Source organism: Sylvia atricapilla, chromosome 1 (genome assembly GCF_009819655.1).
Source record: "Sylvia atricapilla isolate bSylAtr1 chromosome 1, bSylAtr1.pri, whole genome shotgun sequence".
In the NCBI taxonomy this organism is placed as follows: domain Eukaryota; kingdom Metazoa; phylum Chordata; class Aves; order Passeriformes; family Sylviidae; genus Sylvia; species Sylvia atricapilla.
The window spans coordinates 119,579,155-119,606,119 of record NC_089140.1 but is presented as its reverse complement, the minus strand read 5'-3'; the positions used below and the strand labels follow the sequence as shown (position 1 = coordinate 119,606,119).

General features: G+C 38.7%; 1 protein-coding gene across 1 annotated transcript in view; it reads left to right on the top strand.

Moving 5' to 3' along the window:
- The window catches only part of SLCO5A1 (solute carrier organic anion transporter family member 5A1), a 68,817-nt gene that overhangs the window by 39,045 nt on the left and 2,807 nt on the right, over positions 1–26,965 (top strand). The window contains exons 4-8 of the mRNA XM_066332187.1: positions 7,154–7,318; positions 10,674–10,872; positions 18,655–18,814; positions 22,458–22,699; positions 25,891–25,955. Of these exons, the coding sequence (XP_066188284.1) occupies positions 7,154–7,318; positions 10,674–10,872; positions 18,655–18,814; positions 22,458–22,699; positions 25,891–25,955 (831 nt within the window). The remainder of the gene's footprint in view (positions 1–7,153; positions 7,319–10,673; positions 10,873–18,654; positions 18,815–22,457; positions 22,700–25,890; positions 25,956–26,965) is intronic.

Here is a 26,965-nt window from a genome sequence, read left to right as displayed (position 1 = left end):
GGTCATCCAGGATTGTGTAAGGTAATTGAAGGCAGTTTTGACATCCTATATTTGCTATTGTGTTTTTGCTGTTGAGATTTTAGTGGATACTCATCCTCTAAAATGACAGGCTACAGCAGTGATTGTAAGACATCAATTTTCTTGTTGCCATGTGAATTTGTGCACCTTAGAGTTTGTAATTGTCACACTTGCTTTATAAGCTGAACTTCATGGAATAAAGTGCTCTTCTACAGTATAAATGAAACAAGTAGAAGAGATTCTTCTTGTGTATGTGAGTTCAATTACATTCATGCATTTGGGTAAGTTCATAGAGAGAGATTATTCTTTTCATATTCCTTTCCTATTTGGTACTGCAAACTATTTTCTGAAGGCTAAGACAAATAAAACCTGTGCTAATTTTGAAACAAAAAGAGATCAAAAGATGGACAAGTAGTAAAAATGTTTATTTTTTTCAAGAAGTAGGCATTAATATAAAATCTAACAGTAAGTAATAATCATTGACAAATTGCCTGGAGAAGAAGGGCAGTATTGCTACAAATTGATTATTGTGAAGCATATAGAGTTTAAATTGACAGTACAGATTTGTCATAAAATTGAGTAGTATAGGACAAGAGTGAATGTGCCTCAATGCCATTGTGTTGTTAGTGTTGTTGTGTCCTGCTTGGATTCTAAGATGCAAATGCTGCTTGTGCCATTTCATGGTAGCCTGATAAATGCAGTGGGACTAGGAGAAACTATGAAATACCTATTGTATTGTCAGACCTAATTTGAACTCAAAATTTTAAGTGTTTGTTGAAATAGACATTAGTGTTACTTGGATGTTAGTCCAGGCTATAATGATTGGCAGATTTTTTAATGAAACATTTTTATGATCACTCTTTATGCTGAGTAGACAGGGCTTAGCAAAACCAGCTGGTTTTAGACTAAATCCAGTGTAATTTTAAGTTATGTTTGCACACCTACATATTAATTTGCTCTGTATTACATTTACACTGATTCTCTCAGAGTACCTAAAGTTACTGTTAATTTCTACAGAAGTAAAGGAAAAAGAAGATAGCAGAACTTTCTTGGTGTGACTTTATTAGCTTACAAATCAGCTTCTTAAGGCAAGCAAACCTCAAATATCAGATCTTTCAGACGTGTTCTCCCTTTGTTGGCAAAGTGGTTAAAAATGTGGTGGAGAAGCAAGAAAAGCATGTTCATTCCTCCTTTGAAGACTAATTTTCATATTTGTGAGTCTCAATTCATAATATTTTCTCCTCAATCCACACAACTAGTTGTGGGTTTTATTTGCCTTCAAACCTACTGGCCTCTGATTTTGGAAGCAGTTCAGGGTTTCTCCTGTCAATATTTTCTCAATAACAGGGGAACTGGGGGAGTCTAGTCTTTGCTGGACTCCTTCCTAAGGATGGCAGGAAATGTCACAGCAGAGACTGCTTCACCCTTGGGCGTGCCTGGTGAAGATACAGGTGTACAGATGAACTGCATCTGGGTGAGTTTGCTGATGCTGGTTCTCTGTTTTGATACACAATTCACCTTCCAGGCCATGCTGTCCCTACAGGCATAGCAGGTACAGAAAAAACCAAGTATTTGGTTGGGAGAATGTTTTCTAGGACTTTTTTTTACAGAAATAAAAACTTCTGTATGTCTCATTTTAGCATGTGTTTCTCTGGTATGTGTCTGCCTGGATGTGTAACATACATTCTAAAAAGTTCTATATTACTATATTAACGGAGCTACCAAATTAGAGGTTTTACTATACAAAACTAGTTTTCTTTAGAGGAGAAACTTCACCATGCAGAACAGTGAAAAGAAACATGCCAGAAAGATAGCAAGCTAGTTGAGATAAGCAGAAAAAGTATTTTGCTGTAAGCTGATAATAGCTTTCTCATTTGGTATCAGTTACCCTAGCAAAGAAGCCTGCAGCAGGAATGCACTATTATTTAATTATTTTTCCAGTTTAAGTGGGCTTTATGGAGTAAGATCATGCCTCAAGCTTCTCAGCTGAGGTAATTTTGTTTTTAATGGGAAGGAAAAAAGGATCATATGTGTCTAAGTCATTTAGCATTGCTTCTTCTGAGATGCAGTGAACATTTTATACTTTCCATTGAATTTCAGAGCTTCATTTTTATAGCACTATGGGCAGAAACTCCACTTAGGCAGTAGCCAGGAGACTGTTGATTTAGTAGGTCATATCTTCACTTCTGTACTAAAAAATATTAATGATGTCATAGACTGCCATGAGAGAGGTCAGTGCCATCAAATCTCTGAAATCTATGCAGCTTTGGTAAGGAGAGTAACTGTTTTGTTCTTCCAGTGTGATGTCATCTTACCTGGGAAGCCTGGCCAAAATGATTTTTGCCTTGATGTAACTTGTCCTAATTTCCTGATTAGTTCTCTAGGCAAATGAAAAGGGATCAAAAAGTCATGATTCTTTTTTCTGCACTGAATGCCTGTATAGGCAGAAGAAATAAACCTAAACTAGCTCCATCCACAAGTAGCCTCAAACTTCAGTGACTGAGCTTTATTTTGGCCCATGGTGGAGCTGAGATCAGATAAAAATACAGATACAGCTTTGCTTTTTCACATGTTTCAATTTGCAAGGGCTTGGAATTCAGTCTTCTCTTACTTATGTTTTAAGTAGAAAATGAGTTGAAGAATGCTTCTGAGTCAGGTATTAAAAGTATTAAATAAAAGAGTAAGTAGGTCACAGGAGGAAGAAAATTAGATGTAGTTTATTGGGAAAAATAGAGGTAGTGTAGATTACATAAGCTAGAGGAGTTTTATAATGAGGAAACCATGGTTCAATCCCATATGTGCAGATACTACATGAATCTGAGCAGACCAAACTACAGTTTTCATTTATTACTGAGATACCCTTAGGGTTTTGTACCATGGAAATTGTATCTGCAGTCCCTCTTTCACTTACCACTGTAATGAAACTTACTGTGCAATTGAATAAAGCAGCAGTGTAAAGAAAGCAAATGTATATATTACTTAAAATAGACTTATCTAATCTGAATTTAAAAACTAATCTAATTAATTACATGTATTTTGTAGCCTTTGGAGTTGTTTTTATTTTGTTCCTGTGTACTACAGCCCTTTCTTAAATGTAGAATTTTCCTGTCTGCCTTCTCACATCTACCAGCTGTTGTATGCCTTTCTCAGTGAGTTCCTGTGAGGGACAGAGAAAGGACAATAATGATTGTCAGGGCATCAGCAGAGATAAAAGAAACTCCTAAGAGGCTTGTGGCTGCAGGATAAGCCCACTGAAGTGCTTTGTCAAGGATCTGGATTGGAGTTTCTGTGCTGCCTGAAGATCAGTTGACAGGGATCAGAAGAGGAGGAGACAGTGGGCTGTGTGTGGGGCACTTGGTGGGCACTGTGAATGTCAGAGGATTCAGCAGACCATGGGCTGCAGATCCTGCAGTGCCACTGACCCTGAGCAGGGTGCTTCCCTCTCGTCCTTTCTTAGGCTGTCCTGAAGAGCTCAAAATAGAAAAGATTGGCATAGCTCCATGCAGTGATGAGCAGTGCTAACTGGAGCCTCGAGGCCCTGCTCTAAAACAAGTTAAAATAAGTAATATTCATATCAAACTGGTTCTGAACTCCTCCTCTCTTGATGAGGTATTAGGGGCTGTTCAATCACCCAGCCACCACCCAGATGCTTAAGGCCTGTCCTGAGAGTCGAATGAGGTTGTTTAAATGGTGTGTGAGTTGATAAGGAAATGGTAAAATACCATTCCAGAGATTAGTGATTAGCTCCATGCAGGAGATGTTTGACGTAGTTGTATGTCACTTTGCTAGTTTCTATTCTGATAAACAGACCAGAAATTCTGTCTCAAATCTTGGCTCTGCTTTGTACTGCACAAGAGTGGAAGCTGTCCCTGAGGCCTCGGTGTGGAGCCAGCCTTCTCCAGAGCTGCAGGCTTGGGCAGTGCTGTCCAGACTGAGAGCACTAGCAGAAGGGAGGTCTTCTAGCTAATGTCTGCCTCACCCTTACAAGAAACTTTTCTGATGGACTGCAGAAGGACAGTGCTGTAGACTGAGACGATTATAGTCATTGAACAGAGATAAAAGAAACTATATTAAATGTTGAAAAAGGAGGTGAAGTCAGAATTACTTCAGTTTTTATTGAAATTCTGTTTACAGTGCTTTGCTTAGGGAAATATTTATGAATACTTGTATTACTTGCAGATTTTTCTTATGCTTTTCCCTTACCATGAATCAAGCAGTGGTCCAGCACATGAGTGAAAGAAAAATTAATAGTTACCAGAGAAAAAATACTGTCAAAGATCATGAAAGGAAGACAATTGCCAGTAGACTAGCAAACCAGTCCAGCAAGGCAGGTTTCAATCTACTCTTAGTTATATACTAGGGGATGGGGGGGAATGAGATATTAAAATTTGAGTTACTACACAGAAATATAAACATGTTTGCAGCCATGCTAAAAGATTGTTTTAGTTCTAGGAGTGTAATTGATGGAGGTTTATTAGTTTAGATGACAGAATGAGCGAAATTGCAAGTTCTCTAGGTTTGTTTCTGATGCACATTTGCAAAAACATGCAATGACTTTTGAAGATGTCTTTCCTAAAAATTAAACCTGACAGGTTTAATAATGGCCTTGGAAGCAAAGCCCAGGCCTACGGCTAGCCACACAAAAGTAATTTGACATAGAAATGTTTTAATAGCATGATTGATATGTAGTACAGAGGATCCTTTAAGTTTTTAGCATTCTTGCTTTTTACTACAGTTACTGTGGTTGAAAGATAATTAGCTACTTAATAGTACCTTTTTATTATAGTTTTTTAAATTCAGAAGTGTAGTGTAGATGCTGTCACACAGGGTATGTTGGTGATCATGAGAGGAAATCAGGGAAAGTCTAACTCTGAACGTGTGTTTTTATTTCCAAGTTTCTTACTATATAGCAACTTTCCCTTGTATACCAGACAATTACTGTTTATAAACCACAAAGATCAACTCGTAAGAGCTCCAGGTGGTGTGTATTAGTGCGGCATGCAGAAATAAACTCTTTATTTCATGCCAAAATTTACAGTAATCAGCAGAGTTGTTCTCTGAAGAGCCCTTTACATGGATGTAAGGGAACTTGTACTTATTCCAAGACACGAAGTTTTATCTACTTAACAGTAGAAATCCCATTTCAAAATCCTAATTAGTTTTGAAAGGAATAATGACCTTTAGCCTGAGTGCTCAGATGAGATGACTTACACCAGTAAGTAGGAGTTAACAGAAGTACAGCTCTACATACAAACATTGGGGCAAAATGTTCATTAGCTCGGCAGTTCTTTGCCAAATTAATTCTTTAGTTGACTGAAAATTCTAAAGCAGACATTTTCCTAAAGCTCAATTTTACCAGGAAGGGCAGCCCTTACCAGGTATATGAGGTCTGGACCAGAGTCTTTGAAGTAATCGATTTAGCAAAGATGTTGAGTTCAGCCCTTGGCCAAGAACTACCAATTCATTTCTACAAAGAGCACTCAGTTCATCATCCTAATAAAATAGTTTTTCCCCTCTGTGATGATTTCTTGTTTTCTCCCACATTTTCGACCCAGGTGAGCAGCTGCTATTAAGTAGCTCAGTTTCCAACAGGACCAGTCCTTTTTTCTGCTTCTTGATTCCTTTCTCACAGCAGCATCAGCATGGTTGTAACTGCTTGCTCCTGTTGCTTCTATTGCAAAATGCACCACCTTTTTTTTTTTATTTAGAGCTGTAGATAGTAAAAAATATTAAGATTCAGATATATGAGTGCTTCTTAATATGATTTATTCATTAGTTACTTCCACCAAATTTTGTATTTAACACTTAATATGTTTCTTCTTAGATGTAGCAGGAGAGCATTTGACTACATTAAAATTATAAACCCATCACTCATAAGGAATTCAGTATAAATTTTGACAACTGGCATAAGCTAAGACTGGGTGCAGTCGGACGGCTTAAGTGCTAATTTGCAGCTTGACAAGTTTTGTCATGACAAGTTAAAATCTGTTTGCTTTTATACAGATAACTTACTGGAGTCAGTGGAGAAAGTGAGACAGATCTTTGTCTTGACAACTTTTAACATCAATAAAATTCTCACTCATGTTCTTGCTCAACATGTATTTCTAATGGGTGCTCTTGTCATGGAATTCAACTGGCTTTGGTTCAAGCACTATTCCATTTCTGTACCAAGTGAAAAGCAAATGAAAAAAATCTGAAGTATAATAGGTTACATATAACACTTAAGAAAAAATTGATATTGGGTAAAAAAAGCCCCAAGGGAAAGAAGACTCATTTAAAATCACAGCATCTAATCTGAAAAAAATTAAGTGCAGAATAGGGGGATGATAATTTGACATCATGCGGAACTAAATTGAAAGTATATGTTTAATTTAACTACAGTGCTGAATTTCATGGGGGTTTGGTATTTGATTCGAGAATAACTGCAACATCTATGAATACTTTTTCAATTTAGGTTTATGATGTACTATCATTCTTAATTGATTTCTTTATCCCTTCCGAGAATATTAATTGAGTTATATGTAAGGTAAATTGATTCTTTTATATCACTGATGTAATCTTTTCATTGTGCTTTGTCTGTGTCATTGTAAATGCTTTTAAATCATGTAGAAAAATGTTTAACTAAAAATATTTTGGTTCCCCTTTGAAATTAGATTATTATTACCCCAGCTTCCCAAGCATGGTCCTTGAAGCAGAGAGTAATGGGGAGTGTAGGATTTTTTTCCTCCTATGGAGTGCAAAACTCAGTACTGTCAGTTCATCAGTGTGATGTGTTATCTCACAGAAAGTCTCAAAACAAGATATCAGAATAATTCCAAAATCCCTACATTTTATTGCTGTTTTTCTTTCTGTTATGGTGTCTGTTCTTTCAGATGTTTTTCTAATACACAGCTCAATTGTGTTTGTGCCAAGTGGGACTGTGGCCCTGAGCAAGGCAGTGAGATGGGATCAGAGCAGGGAGCAAGGGCTGCAATCCCAAGTATGCACTCTCCCTTCTGTCTAGCAAATGTACCAGCTGCTAGCAAGCCGTTATTGCCAGTCTGTCTCAAAGAAAATCAATTGGTTCTGTTTCAGTTTGCTTTTGTTTCTCACTCATTGTTTATAACATTCGTTTGTCATTTTTGTCATTTTATAGAGCTTCCAAGAGCAGCTGTCAGGATCTTAAGCAACATGACATTCCTTTTTGTGAGTTTGTCATACACAGCTGAGAGTGCCATTGTCACAGCTTTTATTACCTTCATTCCCAAGTTCATCGAGTCACAGTTTGGCATCCCAGCTTCCAATGCCAGCATCTACACTGGTAAGGCATTGCCACGTAGTGTTACCTTGCAAGGTTGGCTTTGGCTAATGAAATGAGTCAGTTAGGAATGAACCAAAAATGTGTGTGTTCAAACATGTGATTTGGTCCAGCTTTCTGCATTTGGTTAGATATTCAGACTATTTTTTTAATGTTTGTTATGTGTATTTAGTAAAACATGAACCCACTTATATGTTAAAGGGCTGGATTTTTTTGTTGTTGTTGTTGTTGTTGCATAGGCCTAGAGATGTTTTCTAATTTTTTGGTGGTCTCCAAGGGGGAAAAAACGGACAAATACAAGCTAGAAAAACCATTGACATGACTGCAATTTGTGTGCTTTAAAAGATCTCTTAAAACTGTTCTTATTTGCTATGAATTTTACTTCCTCTTTGATCTTCAAAATATCTTTTTCTTTTTTTTTCCTTCACTAAAAAGTTGTTGATTTGTCCCATCCTTCAGTTATCTCTCTCTTCCAGAGAGGTGGTTTTCTCCTTATCCTTATTGGGACAACAATCTAGTCTAGTCAGAACTCCCCAAATTCTCTCCTACCTGTCATTTCAGGAGACCCCTATCTTGCATGTGTGGCACCTCCCCTGCTGTACCAATGTACAGCCATGTCCAACTTTTAACAGAACTATAGACCACAAAATTTTAAGCTTCACACTGCTCTGTGACTGTGAGAGGTGAGAACTTGGCTTCTAAAAGAGGTGAAAATATTGTGCAGAATCGGGGCCTGTGTCATGCAGATGAGTTTCCTTCTCTTCTAGCTGCATCAAAGACATTTGTCTTTATAATAATAATTTAAAATTCTCCATAGTGCTTCTCATGTAGAATAACTGCTAATTGCTTGGCAAGCTAGTTCTTTGTTCTTTGTACTTCCAGACACTGTGCCCTAGGAGTGATGGAGTGCAGTGAATTGTGGGGACACAAGTGAAGTATGGGGTGAAGCTGCCCAGGGGCATCTGTCAAAAAAGGACAAGAAGTAGCAGAAGGCACATAGACCTCACATGGGAAGAATTTGTCGCTTGCAGTGGCTGGAAGAAATACAAGGAGTTTCTAGTGTGGGGAGGGGAAAAGTCAGAGAAGCACCATGTGGTGCTTTCTATTTGAGAGTTTCTGGGATGAGATTTTCTTCAGGGCATGAAATCTCTGTGTTCTGCATATAAGGAGGAGGCATTGACTCATAGGACAGTGATGCTGTCTGAAGCTTAGGGTAGCTACACACACAGGAGTTTTACTGTAATGAGTCTTGGTGGGATGGCTACACCATAACTTACTTCATTCTCAGAATAAACCAGAAACATTCTTGCCAGAAAAAGTACTCAACAGCCAGTTCATTAAAAGAAGTAAAACTAGTGTGACCTTGCCCAAACTGTGAAGTTATTGACATCTGTTGTTTCCCCTGTTACAAATTGCTTGATAAAGACTATTATAATGAACCAGAAGAAGAAGAAGAAGATTAAATGTATCAGGCTGGATCAGGCAACAAGGACGAGTAAGCACTGCTTCTACAATCCCAACTTTAAAACCTAGCATTGAAGTCAAGAGTTAGTAATTTGATAAATATTTTTTGTAGGAGGAATGGGAAAGGGAAACTTGGAAATTCTGTGTTAGATTGCTGCTGGCTAATAGCGTAAAAGACAAGACAAGTTCACAAATTCTCTGGTTAGTAAAAGAGAATTTACATGTTATATACATTATACATCTATGCTTAATACACACATTGCCAGCTGAGTACACGTGCTTCCTGAATCTCTTCCTGTAAAGGTTTTACTGGCAATTTTTTGTCTTCTAATCAGCAATTCTTTAATTAAATCTAAATTTCTTTTGGTGTTAAAACAACCCTGGCATTTATCATCATCAAAAAACACTATGTGCCGAACTTCATGTCTTGAACTTGTGCAGCTTCTACATTTAATTTTTGCTCTTGGAAGAAAGGCTGGTTTTGATTCTGTGAAGACTTACTGTTAAGAATCTTCCTCATGAAATATTTTCTTCTATACTGTCATTGCTGATGGCAGGATGATTAAGGTACCAGCTGTTTTTCCCTCTATTCTTGCTTTTACAATCTCAACATTTTGATAAATATAATGTCCCTTTCACCTTTAGACATATTAGCAAAGAATGAGTGTGCTTTGCAATAGTCGTAAAGGTATTTGCAAGTGATAGTCTTTCTGGCTTCTTTAAGAGAGCACCATCTGTAACAATTTGGATTATAAAGTTCAGCTTCTCTGTAGATGCAGCTGCCAAAAGTAGTTCAAATTCCATGTTTGTGTGGAATACATCTTTATTGGCAAAGCCTTTAATTAAAGACCTTCTCACATGTCAGTGAGAAGCAAAAGATAAGGGAAGAAAAGTGGAAGACATTTGCTGACTTTACCACTGCCTCAAGACCTGACAAGTGGGGACAACATGGTGATGTGTTGCTGAACCTTTTAACTGCAGCAGCAGATCAGCAGAGGTTTCATAGGCATGTCTTTGTATCTTAAACTTACCCTAATTCTATTGTCTTAACTTTTAAAATTGTGTTAGATCTGTTTATACTCTACATATCTGTGGAGAGATGAATTGAAATGCTGAGGTAGGAATCATGGAATCATAGACTCAGGGTTGGAAAAGACCTCCGAGATCATCAAGTCCAGCCTTTGACCAAACACCACCATGTCAGTAACCATAGCACCAGGTGCCACTTCTGGTCATTTCTTGAGCACCTCCAGGGATGGTGACTCCACCACCTCCCTGGGCAGCCTACTCCAATGGTTCACCACCCTTTCAATGAAGAAGTTCTTTCTAATGTGCAACCTGAACCTCTCTTGGCCCAGCCTGAGGCCGTTTCCTCTTGTCCTGATGCTAGTTGCCTTGGAAAGTGCTATTCAGCATTAAAGTATCCAGAAGGCAGATTTGCAGCCAGGCTTGGGTGTGCACTCCCAGGTGGCCAGGGTTCTGAGATCCGGCTTGAGGTTAGCATGTGTGCTGCACTGGAATTAATCATGAGAATGGGACGTGGGAGATTTGTTTCCAAATCTGGATTTGTTCAAATTTTCAGTGGTTAAACTGTACCTATATGTAGCCCTTCTCCCCATTCTAAAATAAATACAAAACAATGTTTCTGCTTCTAAGTACAATAGTTCTCTTATAGTGTTTTGGCTGCTGCTGATATGATAAGGAGGCTTTTATAAATTCTTTGACAACACTCCAGAGGTTTGAAAAGTCTGACTCAGTTTTCTAGCAGAGAATCAGACAATGAGATCTTAGTGCAGCGTTTGCAGTCATCTAATTATGGAATGAAACCAATATTTATGTTTTATGCTATTTCTGTAGGTCCTGTTCTAATGCTGTTCAAACTTTTTCCTTGCAGGTGTGATTATTGTCCCAAGTGCTGGTGTTGGTATTGTCCTAGGTGGCTACATTATAAAAAAGCTGAAACTCGGTGCAAGAGAGTCTGCAAAGTTGGCTATGATCTGCAGTGGTGTATCTCTGCTGTGCTTTTCAACACTCTTCATTGTTGGATGTGAAAGCATTAATCTAGGGGGAATAAATATACCTTACACAACTGGGTAAGTATCTTGGATGATTATCTCTGGCAAAACCAGTCTTTTCTAATAAGCCTGATCTAGAAATGTAAAAAATGCTGATAGCTGATGTACTGAGGAAGCCACATGTTCAGATAAGAATTTAGTGAGTATTGTGGTATAAACATGTGCTGTTAGTGTGTGACCCTTGTTTTTCACATCTGGTTTATAATGCAGTTTATATAGAAACTCACCTTTTTGAGGGGTGAGAAAATGGGTTAGAATGGCCTTCAGTGATACAGAAAAATAAGAATAGTGTCCTCTGTAGATTACTTAGAATTTACTTAGTGTTTCAAAATATTTTCTGCTCATAAAGATTGTGAAAAAACTAAGTGAATTATGAAGATTATTTCTGAATGGGTTTAGTAATTACCACCTTAATAAGTATTTTAGGTCTACAGTCCCTGTTTGAGAGGAATCACTTGGGCATGTGCTATCGACATTAGTGGTGTGCCCTGCTGAACCCTTCACTAGCCTTCCAGTGCTTTTGGGATCATCATCAAGGCAGCAACTAGACCATATTCCCTAAAGTTGTGTAGAGGATGAAGAGGACTGCAATGAGGAAGAAGGTGTGGATGTAGGAAGACTTGGGAGTGAGGAATCTAGGCTGTGGCATGAAGAAATGCATGGAAGGGCATAAAAAAAAGGGAAAGGATATTTTGAGGGAAGGCAGTGTGGTAAAACTTCAGACTTTTTCACTGGAAAGGGATTCCACAGGGGGCTGATCATGACCTTTTATTTTGTTTCTTACTTTGTACATGATATTTTCCTCAAAATTGCTGCCTTCTTGTAGCTAAACACAGGAACAGAGTAAGTGTTTCGAGAGTGTGAAGCCTGTCTGAAGCAATGTTTTTTCCCTTTATTTTTACATCTGAGGCATGTCTGCCTTTTAATTATGACCAGGTGCTGGTTATCAGATCCATTTGTGTATTTGCTTTTAGGGCTCAGCTCTGGACTCCTAATATTTTGAAGAGAATTAGACTGTGGAGCAGGAAAAGAAATGATGAAATGGAGAAAAAATACAGTGGGGCAGAGGGATAGCAAGTGAAAAACAAAGAGGTAAAATGGGAAGCAAGGGAGGAAGAAAATAGGCACTGTTTACACAGAGAATGTTTTGCATTGCTTGTTGCTGGGTGTTACTGCACTGCTGTCAAACCTTAATGCTAGAGCAATGAAAACCAGCAGCTGAAAGCCAAGAGTTGATGAAAAGCTGTTACTCTTTTGTATTCCTAAGACCTAGAGTTAAAGCTTGCTACTGAGGAAGCTGTCAGTAGAAGGAAGTAGCATGGTGATATACCTTCATCTGAGCTTAGTGGGCTGAAGAAGGAGAGAAGAGGGATGGGAAGGGGGTGGAATGCTTGGAATGTCCACCTGTTGTTAATGTTCATGACAGCCTGTGGGTGTAGATGAAGAAATGAAAATTAATAGGAATGAAAACATAAATTTTAGATAGGAATTAGTCAATTTGTGTGGCAAGTCAGAATGGCCCTGCTTGACTAATGAGAAGCCTGTGACTTTCTGTACTTCTTCTGAAGAAGAAGTCCCATTTGATTTAAATCTATTTCTAAACTGAAGACAAAGTCTACTACTGTCATGTAACTCATAGCTTTCATTCTGGAATTGTAAGAGTATCTATTTTTTAAAGTAAGTAGTAACATTTGCAGTAATACATAGCATCAATTGAAATAGGCATCAATTCACAGCTGTTGTGCAAGTCTGCAGTAACATTACTTCCTTCCCACCTTCGGCTAATTGTTCTTAATGAGAAAAGAGGTGAGAAACAGTAATGGCAAAATCCTCACACCTGTTGATGTACTCTTTGAACTCAGTATAAAACTTGTATTGACTGTAATGTCATCAGAAACTGAGAATTACCAGCATGTCACAAAGTTTGGTTAACGCAGAGATCAAGTCCACGTTTATTATCAAAATGATAGTAAAAAGGCAACACTACACATAAACTAATCTTGACTATCTGACATGATAAGCATTTTCTTAATCCTCATGATCAGTCATTTGATAGCTTCAAATCATTTACTTAGTAGGCAACTCTTTAACTCAGCCATCAAAGAATGTTGTTTGCCATGGAATAGAAAAAGCATGCTTTCATTTTGAGTTTAATAACCCACATACTTCATTCTCTACTTTGACTGTAGTGCAGCATAGGGATGTCACAGCCAGTTCAACAGGCAAGATTGGGTAGGGAAAACAGTAGAGCTGCCTGGTTTGAGTTAAGTACATTGCATGATGCTCTACCCTAACATGGCAATGCCAGGTCTGATATCTGACCTACCTGCACTGGCAGCAACCCAGAGATCTCAGATGCATTGGGCAGTGAAGACATACTCTGCAGGATAGTTTCTGGACAAATATGTTCATTTCTACTGTTTATTTTTTTATACATTTAAACATACAGGAATTTTTTTTGTGAACTGACCCATAAACCACTACAAAAGAGAGGGACGAACTAGGTTTCAGTTAACATAGAAGTATGTGCATACCAGTACTCAGAAAAGTAGGCAATGACATTCATAGTTCAGTATGTTTCATAACTCAGTATTTTTCTAACTGTCCCAGCTGCAAGGAAATGGATGGGACCTGGAGGCATGCACAGATTAGAATATATCAGAAGGGATTTTCTGCTGTTTTATGTTGGGCACAAGCAGTTTTGCTGTTTTTGGCGCGTCAGCAGCGTTTCTGTTCTCAGGAAGATCAAGGGCACCTCTGTATTGTACATCTCAGCATTTTAGAACCTATTGTTCTGTGCCCCAGCCTTGTTCTGAGGACATGTTTGATATTTGAATTGCAGCAGAAGAAGGCTTAGGTCAAACTACAATATGGCATCCCTCCTCATGCACCATAACAGCATCCAGTGGGAAGTCCTGAATGAGTGAATGGTCTGGACAAGAGTCCACATGGCTTTTAAATATTTCTAAGGAGGGAAGCTCGACAGCCTCCCTGGGCAACCTTTGTCACCACCCAGTCACCTTCACAGTGAAAACTGTTTCCTGGTGTTTGTAGGGAACCTCCTGTATTTCAATGTGTGCCTGTTGCCTCTGTTCCTGGCGCTGGGCACCACTGAAAAGAGCCTGGCTCCATCTTCTTTGCATTGTTCCATCAGGTATTTATAGGCATTGATGAAATCGCCCTGAGCCTTTTCCAGGCTGAATAGTCTCAGCTCTCTCAGCTTTTCCTCAGATGAGAGATGCTCCAGTCCTTTCATCATCTTCGTGGACCATCAGTTGTTGCTCTCCAGTGCGTCCATGTCTCTCTTCTACTGAGGAGCCCAGAACTGAACCCAGCACTGCGGGTATGGCCTCACCAGTACTGGACAAAACAGAAAAAGCAGAGATCAGCTGCTTTGTTATTTTTCAGGCCTGTCTCTTCCATGTATTGTCATAGAAGGCAGCTAAAACAGCCTCCATGGTGAGCTTACTCATAGTGACAGATTCCTGGATTAGTTCAGTTCCATCTCTCACATTTCTGATATGTAATGGATCAACACAGACTCTTTTTGATTGCTTTGTGTTGTTTTGGTGCAATTAAAGTTTAGTTAAAGTGTACAATTGGCTTACTGAAGTATTTCACATTAAAAAATATTTATATTCTTCCTCTTGTATCACCAGTTTGAGTTTCTGTTATTCTTGTGTTTATTTCAGTCCAATCAGCCAGTGGTATCCCTTAACTTGAAAGCAGTGACTAATTGGATCAGAACAATAACAACAAAGAAGGGATCCAGCTAACACAGTGAGAGGGTCCCTTGTTTAACAGCTACGCAAAAATTGCATCATTGCAGCAATTCCAGCTGCTTGCCAACAAGGAGACTGCACATCTCTGCCATCCAGAATGTCCTTCAATACCAAACCAAAAATACTGCTATCAAATTAAGATAATCCTTTTTATCATATAGCCCAATATTAAGATTGTAGAAACTATGTGGTGAGGTTATCTCCTTCCCTTAGTATTTCCTCGGTCCTATAGGTTACTACAGTGATATCAATAAAACCATGTGCAAAATCAATTATTTGTTTAAATGGTACCGATATATAGTTTGAATTCCTTTTTTTTAAAAACTGCATTTCATTTAAATTATAATCTTGTGGGAAGAGGGTCCACTGTTTTTTCCTCAGTATATGTTCATTGACTGCCAGTACAGTGATGTTTCAATCCAAGCCTGAGTATGTGAAATAACAGGTCACAGCTCAAAAAACTCCAGGCAATAAATCTCATTTTATATTTTCCTTTTTCTCACTTTACTCCTATACCACAAACTTTCCCTGGACTAATAGCTGGAGAGAAAAACACAATTTAGAAAAAATATTAGAAACTAGAGTCCTTTACATTATTAGTCACATCTAATAAAGGTCTTCTTTTTAATAGCATTGTGTCATGGAGACACAGAACAGTCTCCCTGAGAAGTGAACAAATGCAGTTTGTCAGATGGGGTTCTGGGTTTTGTCCCAGCGCATGTTTAGCGAACTTACAGTTGAATCTTATTAATGGAAGGAGCAGCATCATTGTTTGTAATTGGAAGAATAGTTCAGGAAGTGCTGTCATCTGGGGCTGGTTTCTGTTTGTCTGCTCATGCATGACTGCTGTCCTTGGCAGGTCAGGTGCAGCACTGTTGCAAGTTGGCAGTATCTGCACCTGCTGAAACAAGCAGAGCAGCTCTTTCTCAGACATCCCGTGTTTCCACAACAGTTGCTGCATTGAAACCTGCATGCTTTCTCCATGGATCAGCTCATGAGCAGGACATGCTAGCTTTGGTGCAGCCCTGAGAACCTGCTCATAATGGCTGATGCAGGTAAATCTGTGATGGGCTGTGCTGTAATTCAGGGATAAATGCTTTGTTTCCTTTGTGGAGAGTAGGCAGCCTTCCAGTGCCAGAAGGCAGGATTAGTAGAATGGTTTGGTTCAGTTTACTTCCAGAAAAATGCATACCTTCCAGAAAAAATGATTTCTTCCTGAAAGAAGTGTTCAAAAAGCTGTTGTAGTATGTGCTGTATGGTTGATTCCATATGATGAAAATGGGGTTACACTGACAAGTGTTAGTAGAGATTTCATGTCCCCAGCATCTGAAACTCCATCATCCTTCATTTGTTTCCCACCACTGAAAGACGAGTGAACAATGAGTGAAGAGTGAACATAATAAAGGTGAAAGCATGAGCCTATTACAACTGTCTGATAATGAACTTTTGGAAATGCAGTAAAGAGGTGATTTTGTGTATTGACATGTTCTTGAAAGGATAAAAACCTCCAGACCTCTCTCTGTGCAAGGTATTTGCTCTAAGCAGCAAAAAGAAGTACCCCAAATAGGCCTTACAGTGATATGTGAGGACAAAAGGTGGTGAAAGCTGGAGAGACAGAGCTTGCAGTAACTTACTAATTTGAGCATATTTGTTCAGTGTATCTGTAAACTTAAGTCCTCTTCCAGGACAAACAAAAAAATGCCCATGAGATTAAATTATCGCAGTGGTCTCAGTTCAGTTTCCAGTTTCATGCTTCTCATTTCTTGCATGCCTGATTTCATTCACCTTTTTTTTTTTTTTTATTTTATTTTAAGCTGATTTCCTAACCTCTGTGTCATGGTAATGTTCAGCAGTGCAGCTGAAGTGAGTTAGCTACGAAAGCAGAGCAGGATGGGTTCCTGAGAAGAGTTTTAGGTGGTGGAGGGATAAGAGATCAGAAGAATTCTTGCTGCAGGGTGAGAGAGGTTGGAACCTGAGCTGTGCCTTTCCCGGCAGTCTGGGCTGTCCCTGGAACTGGTCCTGTGCATTGTGGCAAAGTCCTGTTGTCAACAAGAGCACAGGCACAAGGGTCTCCCAGGCAAGTTGTGGAGTCTTTCCTTATGCCAAGTATTCAGGCATCTGGGACATCCAACTCAGCAGGCTGACTAGGATTTCACAGAAGTCCAAAAATGCTGCCTCTCCCGTTGGTGTGAAAGCCTTTTGTCACTGTGCTGCTGAAATTTGTATATTCTTGAGGAATGTTTTGGTGATTTGGTGGTTTTTTTCCATTGGAGAAAAAGTTCTGTTGAGAGATTACTGGAAAAGTCAGCCCATTGCTATATGATAGCATGTATGCCCGTTGCTGCATACTGCTTACTGAAATCCAGCGGGATATAATATGACAAATTTCAGCTGATAGCTGAGAAGGTGACAGAACCACTACCAGTCCTGGGTATTTGACTTCCTGCTCAAGCTGCAACTTGTTTCTAAATGTGTATCTTGTTTGTTTATGGAGCAAGAAACAAAACACTCAGAAAGGCTTTGGTTAGCATCCAACTAGACCATGAAGTGTAAAGTAGTTTCAAGAGCTAAATTTGTGAACCTGTTTTGTGTGATCAGAAGACAGTCAATAAATATTTGAAAGCTACTTAGTAATATTTAATTTTTTGCAAAAGTGCACAGCTGGGAAGACGAGCATATTCAGCAAAAGCAAATGGGGGTGTATAAATCCAAGAAAACCAGTCAAGTGGAATGCTCTGAGCAGCAGTTGTGCTACTGAGTGTCACTAACAACAGGTGAGGTGACACAGCATGGGTGACAGTCACTGTGTGCAGAATGGCCCTGGAGCCAAGGCTCTGGTCTAGTCAGGGGTGGACAATGGGAACAGAAGAACATTGGTTGTGGTCCCTGGGGTAGCTGGGATGCTGTAAGTCTGCTGCTAGTTGTTTATCTTCACAGTGGCCTTGCCCATGCATTACAGACATGAACACAAGCCAACAGCAGCCCTTGTGAGGCTCTGCAGCATGGCAGTCTCTGAGCATGTGTACAGGATCTTGAGGATGCAGCCACAAACCCAGTCCAGATTCCATTCAGTTCTTGCCTGGCTTAGGAGGTGCTGAAATTCCCTGGATATCTACTGATCTGCTCAGACCAGAGGTGCTTGAGGTGGTTTTAAACAGCAGTGGCCATTGAGCAGTACTGAGAGCAGGGCAAACAAAACAGAACAGTTAATTCAGTATAACACTGTAGTGCCTGTTGTGGAGTGGTTGTGCATTCCAGTGTAATTTTCAGACATTAGTAGAGTTACCAATTCTCAAGGACTAGTGAAGTGAAGTAAGCTACTGTTTGCATGTTGACCAGAGGTCTCAAAGACAAAGCATAGATTTGTGTAGTTTTAGGGGAGCCATGTATGTGCAGCTGCCTTGACTCAAAGATGGGAAAGAAGCATTTGAAATATGTCCAAATCCATAAAGGATTTGGGGAATGGTCTAGGGAAGCAGGCATTTACAGACATTCAGTAAAAGCAGAGCAGTCTTCCAGATCTAGAGAGCTTCCTGTAGATTTCACGTATTTGTATAAGTAATACAGGCATTGTTTTCTGAACAGCTGTTGGTATGTGGGAAAAGATGTCTATTAGTTCACATTAGTTCACAGAATCCTTACATATTGTCACTGAGTCTTTCATTAGTAATCAACAAGAAATTACTGCAGCTTAGAATAAACATATAAAGTAGTGGTGTCTTACTGCATAGAGGAAAAAAACAACAGGGGAAAAATACACCTATTACCTAGCCAAATATGATACAAATTTTTAACTTTGGTATTACTTCTTTTATCGTGTTTTTAGTTAATGGCAAGGATGACCTGGGTGTTCTTCTAGATTGTTTAAGTCACATACATAACCTGTAGTTAATGCAGTCTCTGTCTAAAAATCAACTTTTAGTTCCAGAGTTAATGAGTAGGATATTTGCTCCCTGTGTACAGGAGAATATGGATATCTGTGCGTGCTCTACTAGCATGTTCTTTTTCCTTTCTTCAGTCCCACTCTTGCCATGGCCCACAGGAATCTGACTGGAAGCTGTAACGTTAACTGTGGATGTAAGATTCATGAGTACGAGCCTGTCTGTGGATCAGATGGAATAACGTATTTTAATCCTTGCCTAGCTGGCTGCATCAGTGGTGGTAACCACAGCACAGGGGTAAGTTTTTCACCCACCATCCACATACAGTCCCCGAGTAGCCCCTTGGGACCAATGCAGATCAAAGACTTCTCTGTTCCTAGCTCGGGCATCCCTCCTCTGAGCTTCAGAGAAGTTCTCTGCAGGTGACTCATCATCTCTGAGCCTTTCCATGATTTGAAAGACTGGCAATGCTGTTACTGCATGGTCCCAACTCTTTCTTTAAGGAGACTTTTCTTCTAAAGGAATTCTAACTAATTTTAGTTTTGTACCAATTTGAGGTGAATCCTCCAGCTGAGTGAGTGCAAATGCCATGGGATAGGGAGGGCTAGTGTTTGCCATACAGACCCCAAAGACCTTGGTGGCAGTGACCTGCATGCCTGCTGTTCCTGCAGGGCTTGGAGAGGGTACCTTGAGTCAGTGTCATCTAACTCAGCTTTCTGCCAATGTAGGCAGCCATGTCAAACTGTCTTCCTTCAAGCTCAGTCTTACCTTTTAGAGAAGTGTGGGTTTTTTTGTGATTCCCTCTCTGAACTGAAGGAAGAACTTAACTCTTCAGGTAGTTGGAAGTGTTTTAAACTTGTGTTTAAATTTAGTTAGGATTTGTTTAAAGTCAGTGGTGTTGGTTTCAGCCGCATCATTTTGCCCAAGTCGCTCTTGCACCTGCACCAGTGCCCTGATAGGTCTATGGTTTTCTTGGCTAGGTAAAGACTGCCCATGTATTCTGCTCTTGTAAAACAGTTTGACCAGTCCCATGGCCTTTTTCTAAGCCTCTTCCAGGCTAAATGAAGGTTGGCATCAAACTCAAGTAAACAGAACTTAAAAAGATGTTAATAATCCACTTTCTTTCTTGGAAATATATTGCTTGTTCCAATCCAGCATTCTAGTTATGCTTGAACTGGAGAAGGACATCCTGCTGTTAAAACCAAACCATGGAAATTTGGCAGTTCCTAGAACTGGGCACAAGAAGACAGTTGAAAAGTAGAATCTGACTTAAGTATCAACAGAGCATTATGGTCATATTAGTTTCCTTAAAAAATAAACTCTTAAATTTTTCTGTTACAGAAATGGCCTTTAAAAAAGGATAATTAAGAAAGACATGAAGTAATATAAACATTGATTTTCTTAGGGCTTGATTGTGCTTTCCAGAAAGTTTGCTTTAAAAGTATCAGTACTCCTGATTTGCAGTCATGAGCCAGCCTGTGCAGCAGGAGGATGTTAGGTCCAGCACTGTGTTTTCTCAGATCACCTGGATAATGATCTGAAAAAGCATGTTCATACATAGATGCCAGTGAGAACAGATTGGTTTCCCTTTTTTTTTTCCCTTTTTAGATTATCTTGCTGGTTTTTAGTAGAAAATTGTTTTGACCAGTTGGAAAAGCCTGCAGTGTGGGCCTGTGGTTAGATTTCAGTGTCTGTATAATCTGATTTCTGCATTCCTGGATTGAGACATAGGCTTGATCTTTGTTGCATTTCACGTGATAGCGAACTGGCACTATTCATTTATTTAGTAGGGAAATACACTGGGGGTTTGTGCTCTTCACTACAGATTTTGAAACATACTATTGCACCTTATGATTTAAGAAAAGATGTTTCATGTCCTGAAGTTTTAACTCAGTAGCTAATGGTGAATAGGGCTGACATTGCTTGGAAAAGGCATTTTTTTGGATTAAATAATCCTTTTTCTATGGTACTTTTAAGTACAACAAATGTAAGTTAGTGCCTCTGTATAACACAACAAAATGTTGCTAATGTGTAGTATTTGGATTTAAATCTGTAACGTAGAGTGTTATCAAAATTATCCATTTAAAAGTTTGAACTAAGAGGAAAGGTTACCAGTGTACAGTTCATACCAAGTTCATACAGTTCATACCCTGTTTTTTATATATATATATATCACACACACACATTTATCTATTCCTATATTCTTAATATTTCTGTCATGGTATGTCTGTCTCATTTAATACACAGACTTAGTTTCATTGGTGATGAACTAAGATTTGGTAGCAAAGAGGTCTAATTTCTGTAGGATTCCTATTTGGCATTTGCATTTGGAAGCAGTAAGGAGTTTAGGGTGAGGCACTGTAGAAAGAAACCAGGTACTCCTGTGATGTTAGAGTGGAGTGCTGCCTTGGGAAACCAGAATATGTCATGGGCTTTGTTTCTAAGTGATGTTGGACGAGTCAGTTAAGCAAAACTTTTCCCCGTTGGTCATTGGTCTTCTGTTCTTCACGTTCTGGATGATAAACATGAGCAACAACCAGAAGTGCCACTTGTAGATGGACTGCCTAAATCTGTATTTGAAGGCATGAAAAGTTACATTTAGAATTTATTTAGTTTGGTATAATGGAAAATGTTGTAAAAAAAATATTCCAGTTGTCTCAAATTAGTCACCCATGTTTGTGAAATCTTTGATTCATTTCAGTCACTTAACTACAAAGTAGAGATAACATCAATACCTCATAACTGTTTTGAAGATAAATGACTCCTTTTTGAAAAAGTTAAGCTATAATAGTGAGTGTTATAGAAAATCCTAAATGAAATATGAGCCATTCCATCTTTGTAGTAGAGATATTCTTAGTCTGAGGGAAAAAATACCTGAAGTAAATACTGGATAAACAGATACATTATTAAAATGTTCAGCTAAATCCTATGGGAAAAAAAAGTGTGAGGCTACATGATGGCATGGATGCATATAAAGGTATACATTAAAATGACAATCAGCCATGATTTGGATATGTCTTGATGTCAAAGTACTTAAATTCACTGTCTTAAGATGATTTTGTAACTTCTGTGCCTCTCTGGTCCAAAGTTTGATGAATGCAAAAATTGAAACAGAAATCTCCTTCCTGTAACATCACATACGTCCTGACTGGTTCTGTAGCACTGGAATATTCTGATCTGCTGCACACTCCTTTGCCATACATTAGATGAAAACAGAACTATCATAAATGTGAAAGCGGGTTATTTCTGATCTAGCTCTTCTTCCTCTTGTTCAAATGACAGTCATGTTCGCCTGTGAAATGCTACTTCTTTTCAGTCTTTTCATCTTAATATCATTCTCTTTGTCCATTCAGGAATCTCTCAATGAGTCCTCCAGTCTCACTGTTTTAGTCTCTGCTTTCCCTTTATTCTCTGTTTTTGCTCCTGGATCTACACCCACATCCAGGTGGAAGATCTGGGCTTCAAGTACAAAGTGTATTTTGTTGCTTTTTGGCCAGATCTGGGTAATCTTCCATTAACATGGCAGAAGACACTGCCCGAATGTGAAAGTCAGCAGCTTGCTGGATTTTAGAATATGACATTGTCTCTGCTGCCTGAAGAGCGTTTCCTCACATTTTTTTGTAATACAAGAGAAACAATATTTTTCTCCAGCCTGCCTGTCAGAAGTGATTGAATTTTTTTGTCAATATTTCCCAAATATATTCCAGATTTTTTTAAAAACTCAGACTAAATAAAATAATAGAAGGCAACCTCACCACAGAGAGTCTCGGCCAGATTTAAAATAACTTGGAGACATAAGTTTGCTTGTGCTTGGAGTAATGATACTCAAGGCAGAAGATTCTCAGTTGAGAAGTACCACAGGACTGTCAAATGATGCCTCTTTGCAATGTCTTTTTTACATATATCTTTCACATGGCATTGCTCTTTCCTGCCCTCCCAGGTGAGGAATTACACAGAATGTGCCTGTGTGCAGAGTCGCCAGGTGATCACTCCGCCGACAGTGGGCCAGCGCAGTCAGCTCCGGCTGGTGATTGTCAAAACCTACCTGAATGAGAACGGCTACGCTGTGTCTGGGAAGTGTGATCGAACCTGCAACACACTCATCCCATTCCTCATATTCCTCTTCATTGTAACCCTTATAACAGCATGTGCTCAGCCATCAGCAGTCATAGTGACACTCAGGTGAGAACTCAAGCTATGGTTTGTAAGTACTTTTGCCGTGTCTGCTATTACCAGTGCTTGTTAAGATTGTGTGTCTTACAAAAGTGAAAAAAATCCTTGTGTAGCCTTAAAAAGCTGACAGGGATAGGGTGAAATCTGTTTATATTTAGAATGTGTAGTAGATGATAATCCACTTTAGGAAATGTGAAGTGCCCAGTAAATTCCAGATGCTATAAAGAGAAAACAAGCAAAACATCATGAAAGAAAATGATTACCCCTGCAATGGCTTGAATTTTCAAATGCAAATGAAAAATGTTAGTACTTCAAATTATCCATTTCTCATTCTTAAAACTGCTCATTCCTGCCACAGGCCTGGTTTTGAGTCTTCCTTTTTTATCTTCACAAGAATTTTGAAGCTGTACTGTGGTAGTGGTGTTACTGCAATTACTCTAAGGATAGAGAACAACACAGTCTTTGTAGGAAAAAGGCAGTGGCATTCATTTGTCAATTTGAAAAAAAAGCATTCATATTTTTGGATTGGCTTTTCCCATCTCTGCCATCTAATTTGATAAACATAATCATTCCCTGTAACATCTTTGTCCATTTAAAGCATAGTTCCTATAAGTGAAGGTCTACTAATTTTTAAAGAAAACAGCTGAAAAATGTAATATGGTCTACTGCGAAAATAAATTTGTATTTGTTTAATCTGTGTTGCTGCTGTTTAAAGAGAAGGAGGAATTAGAGGAAAATTATATAACTATTTACTAGAATTTACAAAGCATATCCATAAGCATTGGTTCTGCTGGTAACAGGAGGATGAAGAATAGTTTAATGTCTGTTTGGTTTGGGATCTGAAGCTGAAGAGCTCAGAGTTGAAGAAGTAAGTTCTTTTCAGATGAAGATGAGTTGGAAGATAAAAAGAAAAACAAAAAAATAGTTCAGTTGGAAGGCACCTACAATGAGCACAGAATCATAGAATCTGAAGGGGTTTGAGGGGACATTAAAAATTACCTAGTCCAACCTGCTGTTGAGGACAGGGACACCTTTTCTAGACCAGGCTGCTCAGACCTCCATCCAGCCTGACCTTGAACTCTTTCAGGGACATTGCATCCACAGCTTCTCTGGGCAATTTGTTCCAGTGTCTCACTACCCTCACAGTGAAGAATTTTCTCCTAATATCTAATCTAAACCTACGCTTTTTTGGTTTGAAGCCGCTGCCCCTTGTTTTGTCCCTACATGCTCTGGTAAATACTCTAATCATCCAGTCCAACTGCCTGACCACTGCAGGACTGAGCAGAAATGAAAACCTGTTAGTGTGGGCATTGTCCAAACACTGACAGGTATGAGGCATCAGCTGCCTCTCTAGGAAGCCTCTTCAAGTGATTGAGGTACTCTAAAGAAGCACACCCAAAATGATCCGGACACAAATGGACATCCTGTCCATGAGACCAGGTTCAAGCTGATCTGAAGTAAATCCCTACAAATGCTTGAAATTCTTGTGGTGTTCATGTCAGGTCTCAGCACTAGCTGTTTAGCTGTATTAAGTACTAACATAGATATTTTGTCCTGGTTTTGTGTAAAATCTGTCTTCAAATTGAGCCTTTTTTTACACCTGTCTTGTGTCTTTTATTTCTGTGAGAATGGTCCTCCCAACCAAGAAGGTTTTCCTTCTGGTAGTGTTGTTTTTAGAGCTCCATTCTTATATTCTGGGACAAATTTAGACCCCTCTAAAAATAACAATAACGGCAAGTCATTGTAATAGGTCATGGAACTTCGGAAAGCATGAGGCAGGTCAGGACTTAGCTTTGGTATCCTTAGACTCAGTTGTGAGCACAGTTGAGAAACCCTCTGGCAGGAATCTTTGTCTCACCCCCTCCAAGGACAAGCACTCTATTGCTGTCATTTTCTCAGCTGAAGTGGCTAAGGTTTATGCAGGAGCCTGCTGCTGACACAGGGAGGACTGTGCTGTATCACATTGAGGAATTCCACCTTCCAGTTTGCTTTTCAAAAGCTCCACAGGTTGGGTGTAAGGATCCCTGTTGGGACATTGAAGCCAGGCACTCAGGGCTGGACAGATTAGAATTCCAGCTGCTCAGCATTACCTCAACTACCGCATGCACAGCACCATTATAATTCAGAGACGTTATAATTCTGACTTTATTCCTTCTATCTCTGGATTTCCTACATGTAAAATATTAGTAATAAAAAAAATATTGCCCTTGTATTGCAATTAGCAAAGGCAAATGAAAATCAGTATTGCAGTGAACATCACAATAGTGAGGTACATAAGGGACAGCTCCAATGGGATTTTGTAATGCTCAGTACAAAAATGGGGACCAAAACACCTGAACAGTGAGTGACACCTGCTGTCTCAAATCACATACTGTGCTTTGTGCATTGGTCAAAGCTCTGTGGTCCAAGTTGGTTCTCCAATTCCTTAGTTTCTTGACTTCAAAACAGGATTTCAAAGCTGCATCCCTTTGACTGCACACTTTCTGTGTGTTTTTATGTGTATTTCAGTGTCGTTAGAAGCTGTCTATCTTAAGATCTTTAGATTAAGAATTAAAAATATTTTAAAATCAGTAGATAATTTGTGGTTTACTAAAACTGTAGTTGCAGAGTGGAATTTTGTTACTTTCTGTTCAGTCTTTGTAAGCTTGATGTTTTTGCTTAGAAACCACTGGAAGGAATTTTGTATTACTTGAATTGAAAAGGTATTTAAGGAGTCTGTTGGGATATTTGTACTGAAATTTTTTATAAAGTAACTCCAAAGATTTGTTAAATTCAGAAACTGAGTGCTGCCTTCAACGATTTAGTTATCTACTAATTCTAATTTACCTCAAAATATTAAGAAAAATAAATTAAGACATATGAAATAGTAGAAATCTATCTTGAGAAGTTTTGTGTGGATTCTCTAAATTTCCTTAATGTATATGGATCAAACACAGGTAAAGAAATGTGTTTGGATCAGGCCTTACACAGGTAAAGAAAGGTCAAAAGGCATGGCTGAGATTTTAATTAAACAGGTCCAGGAGGGGCTGGCTGTATTTTTTTCTAGCAGTAGGAGTTAACAATAGTAGAAGTTAAAGAGAAGAACTTCAGACAAAGATTTTCTATAGCTGAGAAAAAAGCCATGAGGTAGAGCCAGAACATACCAGGATGATCATTAATTATGACTGTTTCTTCACTGGAGTTTTCTGTCCACCTGCTAGGTCTGTGGAAGACGGGGAGCGGCCCTTTGCACTAGGAATGCAGTTTGTTTTATTAAGAACTCTTGGTAAGTCTTACAGTACCTCAGCATTTCCATAAAGGCAATGTTCAGCTTAAATGCTCCATAAAAGTATTAAAATTCTGTAGATCTGCAACTAATTGCTTGACTAACTGTATTAGGAACCTAAAATAAATAACTTCTGAAAAGATGGCACCTGAAAATGTGGTTAATTTGCTTTTTTTGATTACTGACTTTCTAGAACAACATTGTTTCACAGAAAGATAAAGTTTTAGTTTCAAATTGTACTTAATAATTAATAGTTACTAAATGTTATTTCATAAGGATTTTTTAGCTTTCAAAACCACAATTTTGTTGCTTTCAGCAATAACAATAGTTTTTCTAATTTTTAAAATAAGCATTTGTTACTTAATGCCTTTCTTCTAATATTATTTAATGTCTTTCAAGTGTTTCAAAGCAAAAATGGATAGATGTTAAAAGTCTTTATTTTTCAAAACATTCCGTTTCAAGCTCTTGAATTTCTAAAATCTTGCCCATAAAGAGCACTCCAGGTGTTCAGCTACTATGAAATACATGACCAGAGCAAGCAAGGTCTATTCGAAGAGAACAAGAGAATCCCATATAGCTACATCTTCAACTTTTGTTTGAGGAAGGATATTTCATCTTAGAGATGTTATGTTTCTGGAGAAAGCAGGAGCATTCACTGGACTGCATTTTTAGCTGTCTTAGAATTTTAAGTCTGTTTCTTGGGAAGATCTATTCAAAAGGACATTTAAAATCTTAATGGTCTCACCCCTTACATCTATCTTCAGTAATATTTTGTGATCTTCAGTGCTTTTCACTTTAATGTAAAAACAGCACCTTTCCCAGCTCATGGGCAAAGGATGTTCAACAGGTAGTGCTAGGTATTGATATACATAATGTGTAATAGGAGATAATGTATTCACCTATCTTCTTGAGGGCAAAATTGGGGTTTTTTTGGGGGGGACAGCTCAAGAAGAGCTGTCTAAGGAAAGCAGATTGAAGTACCTGTTGTAAGATACTGCTGCATTGGCTTT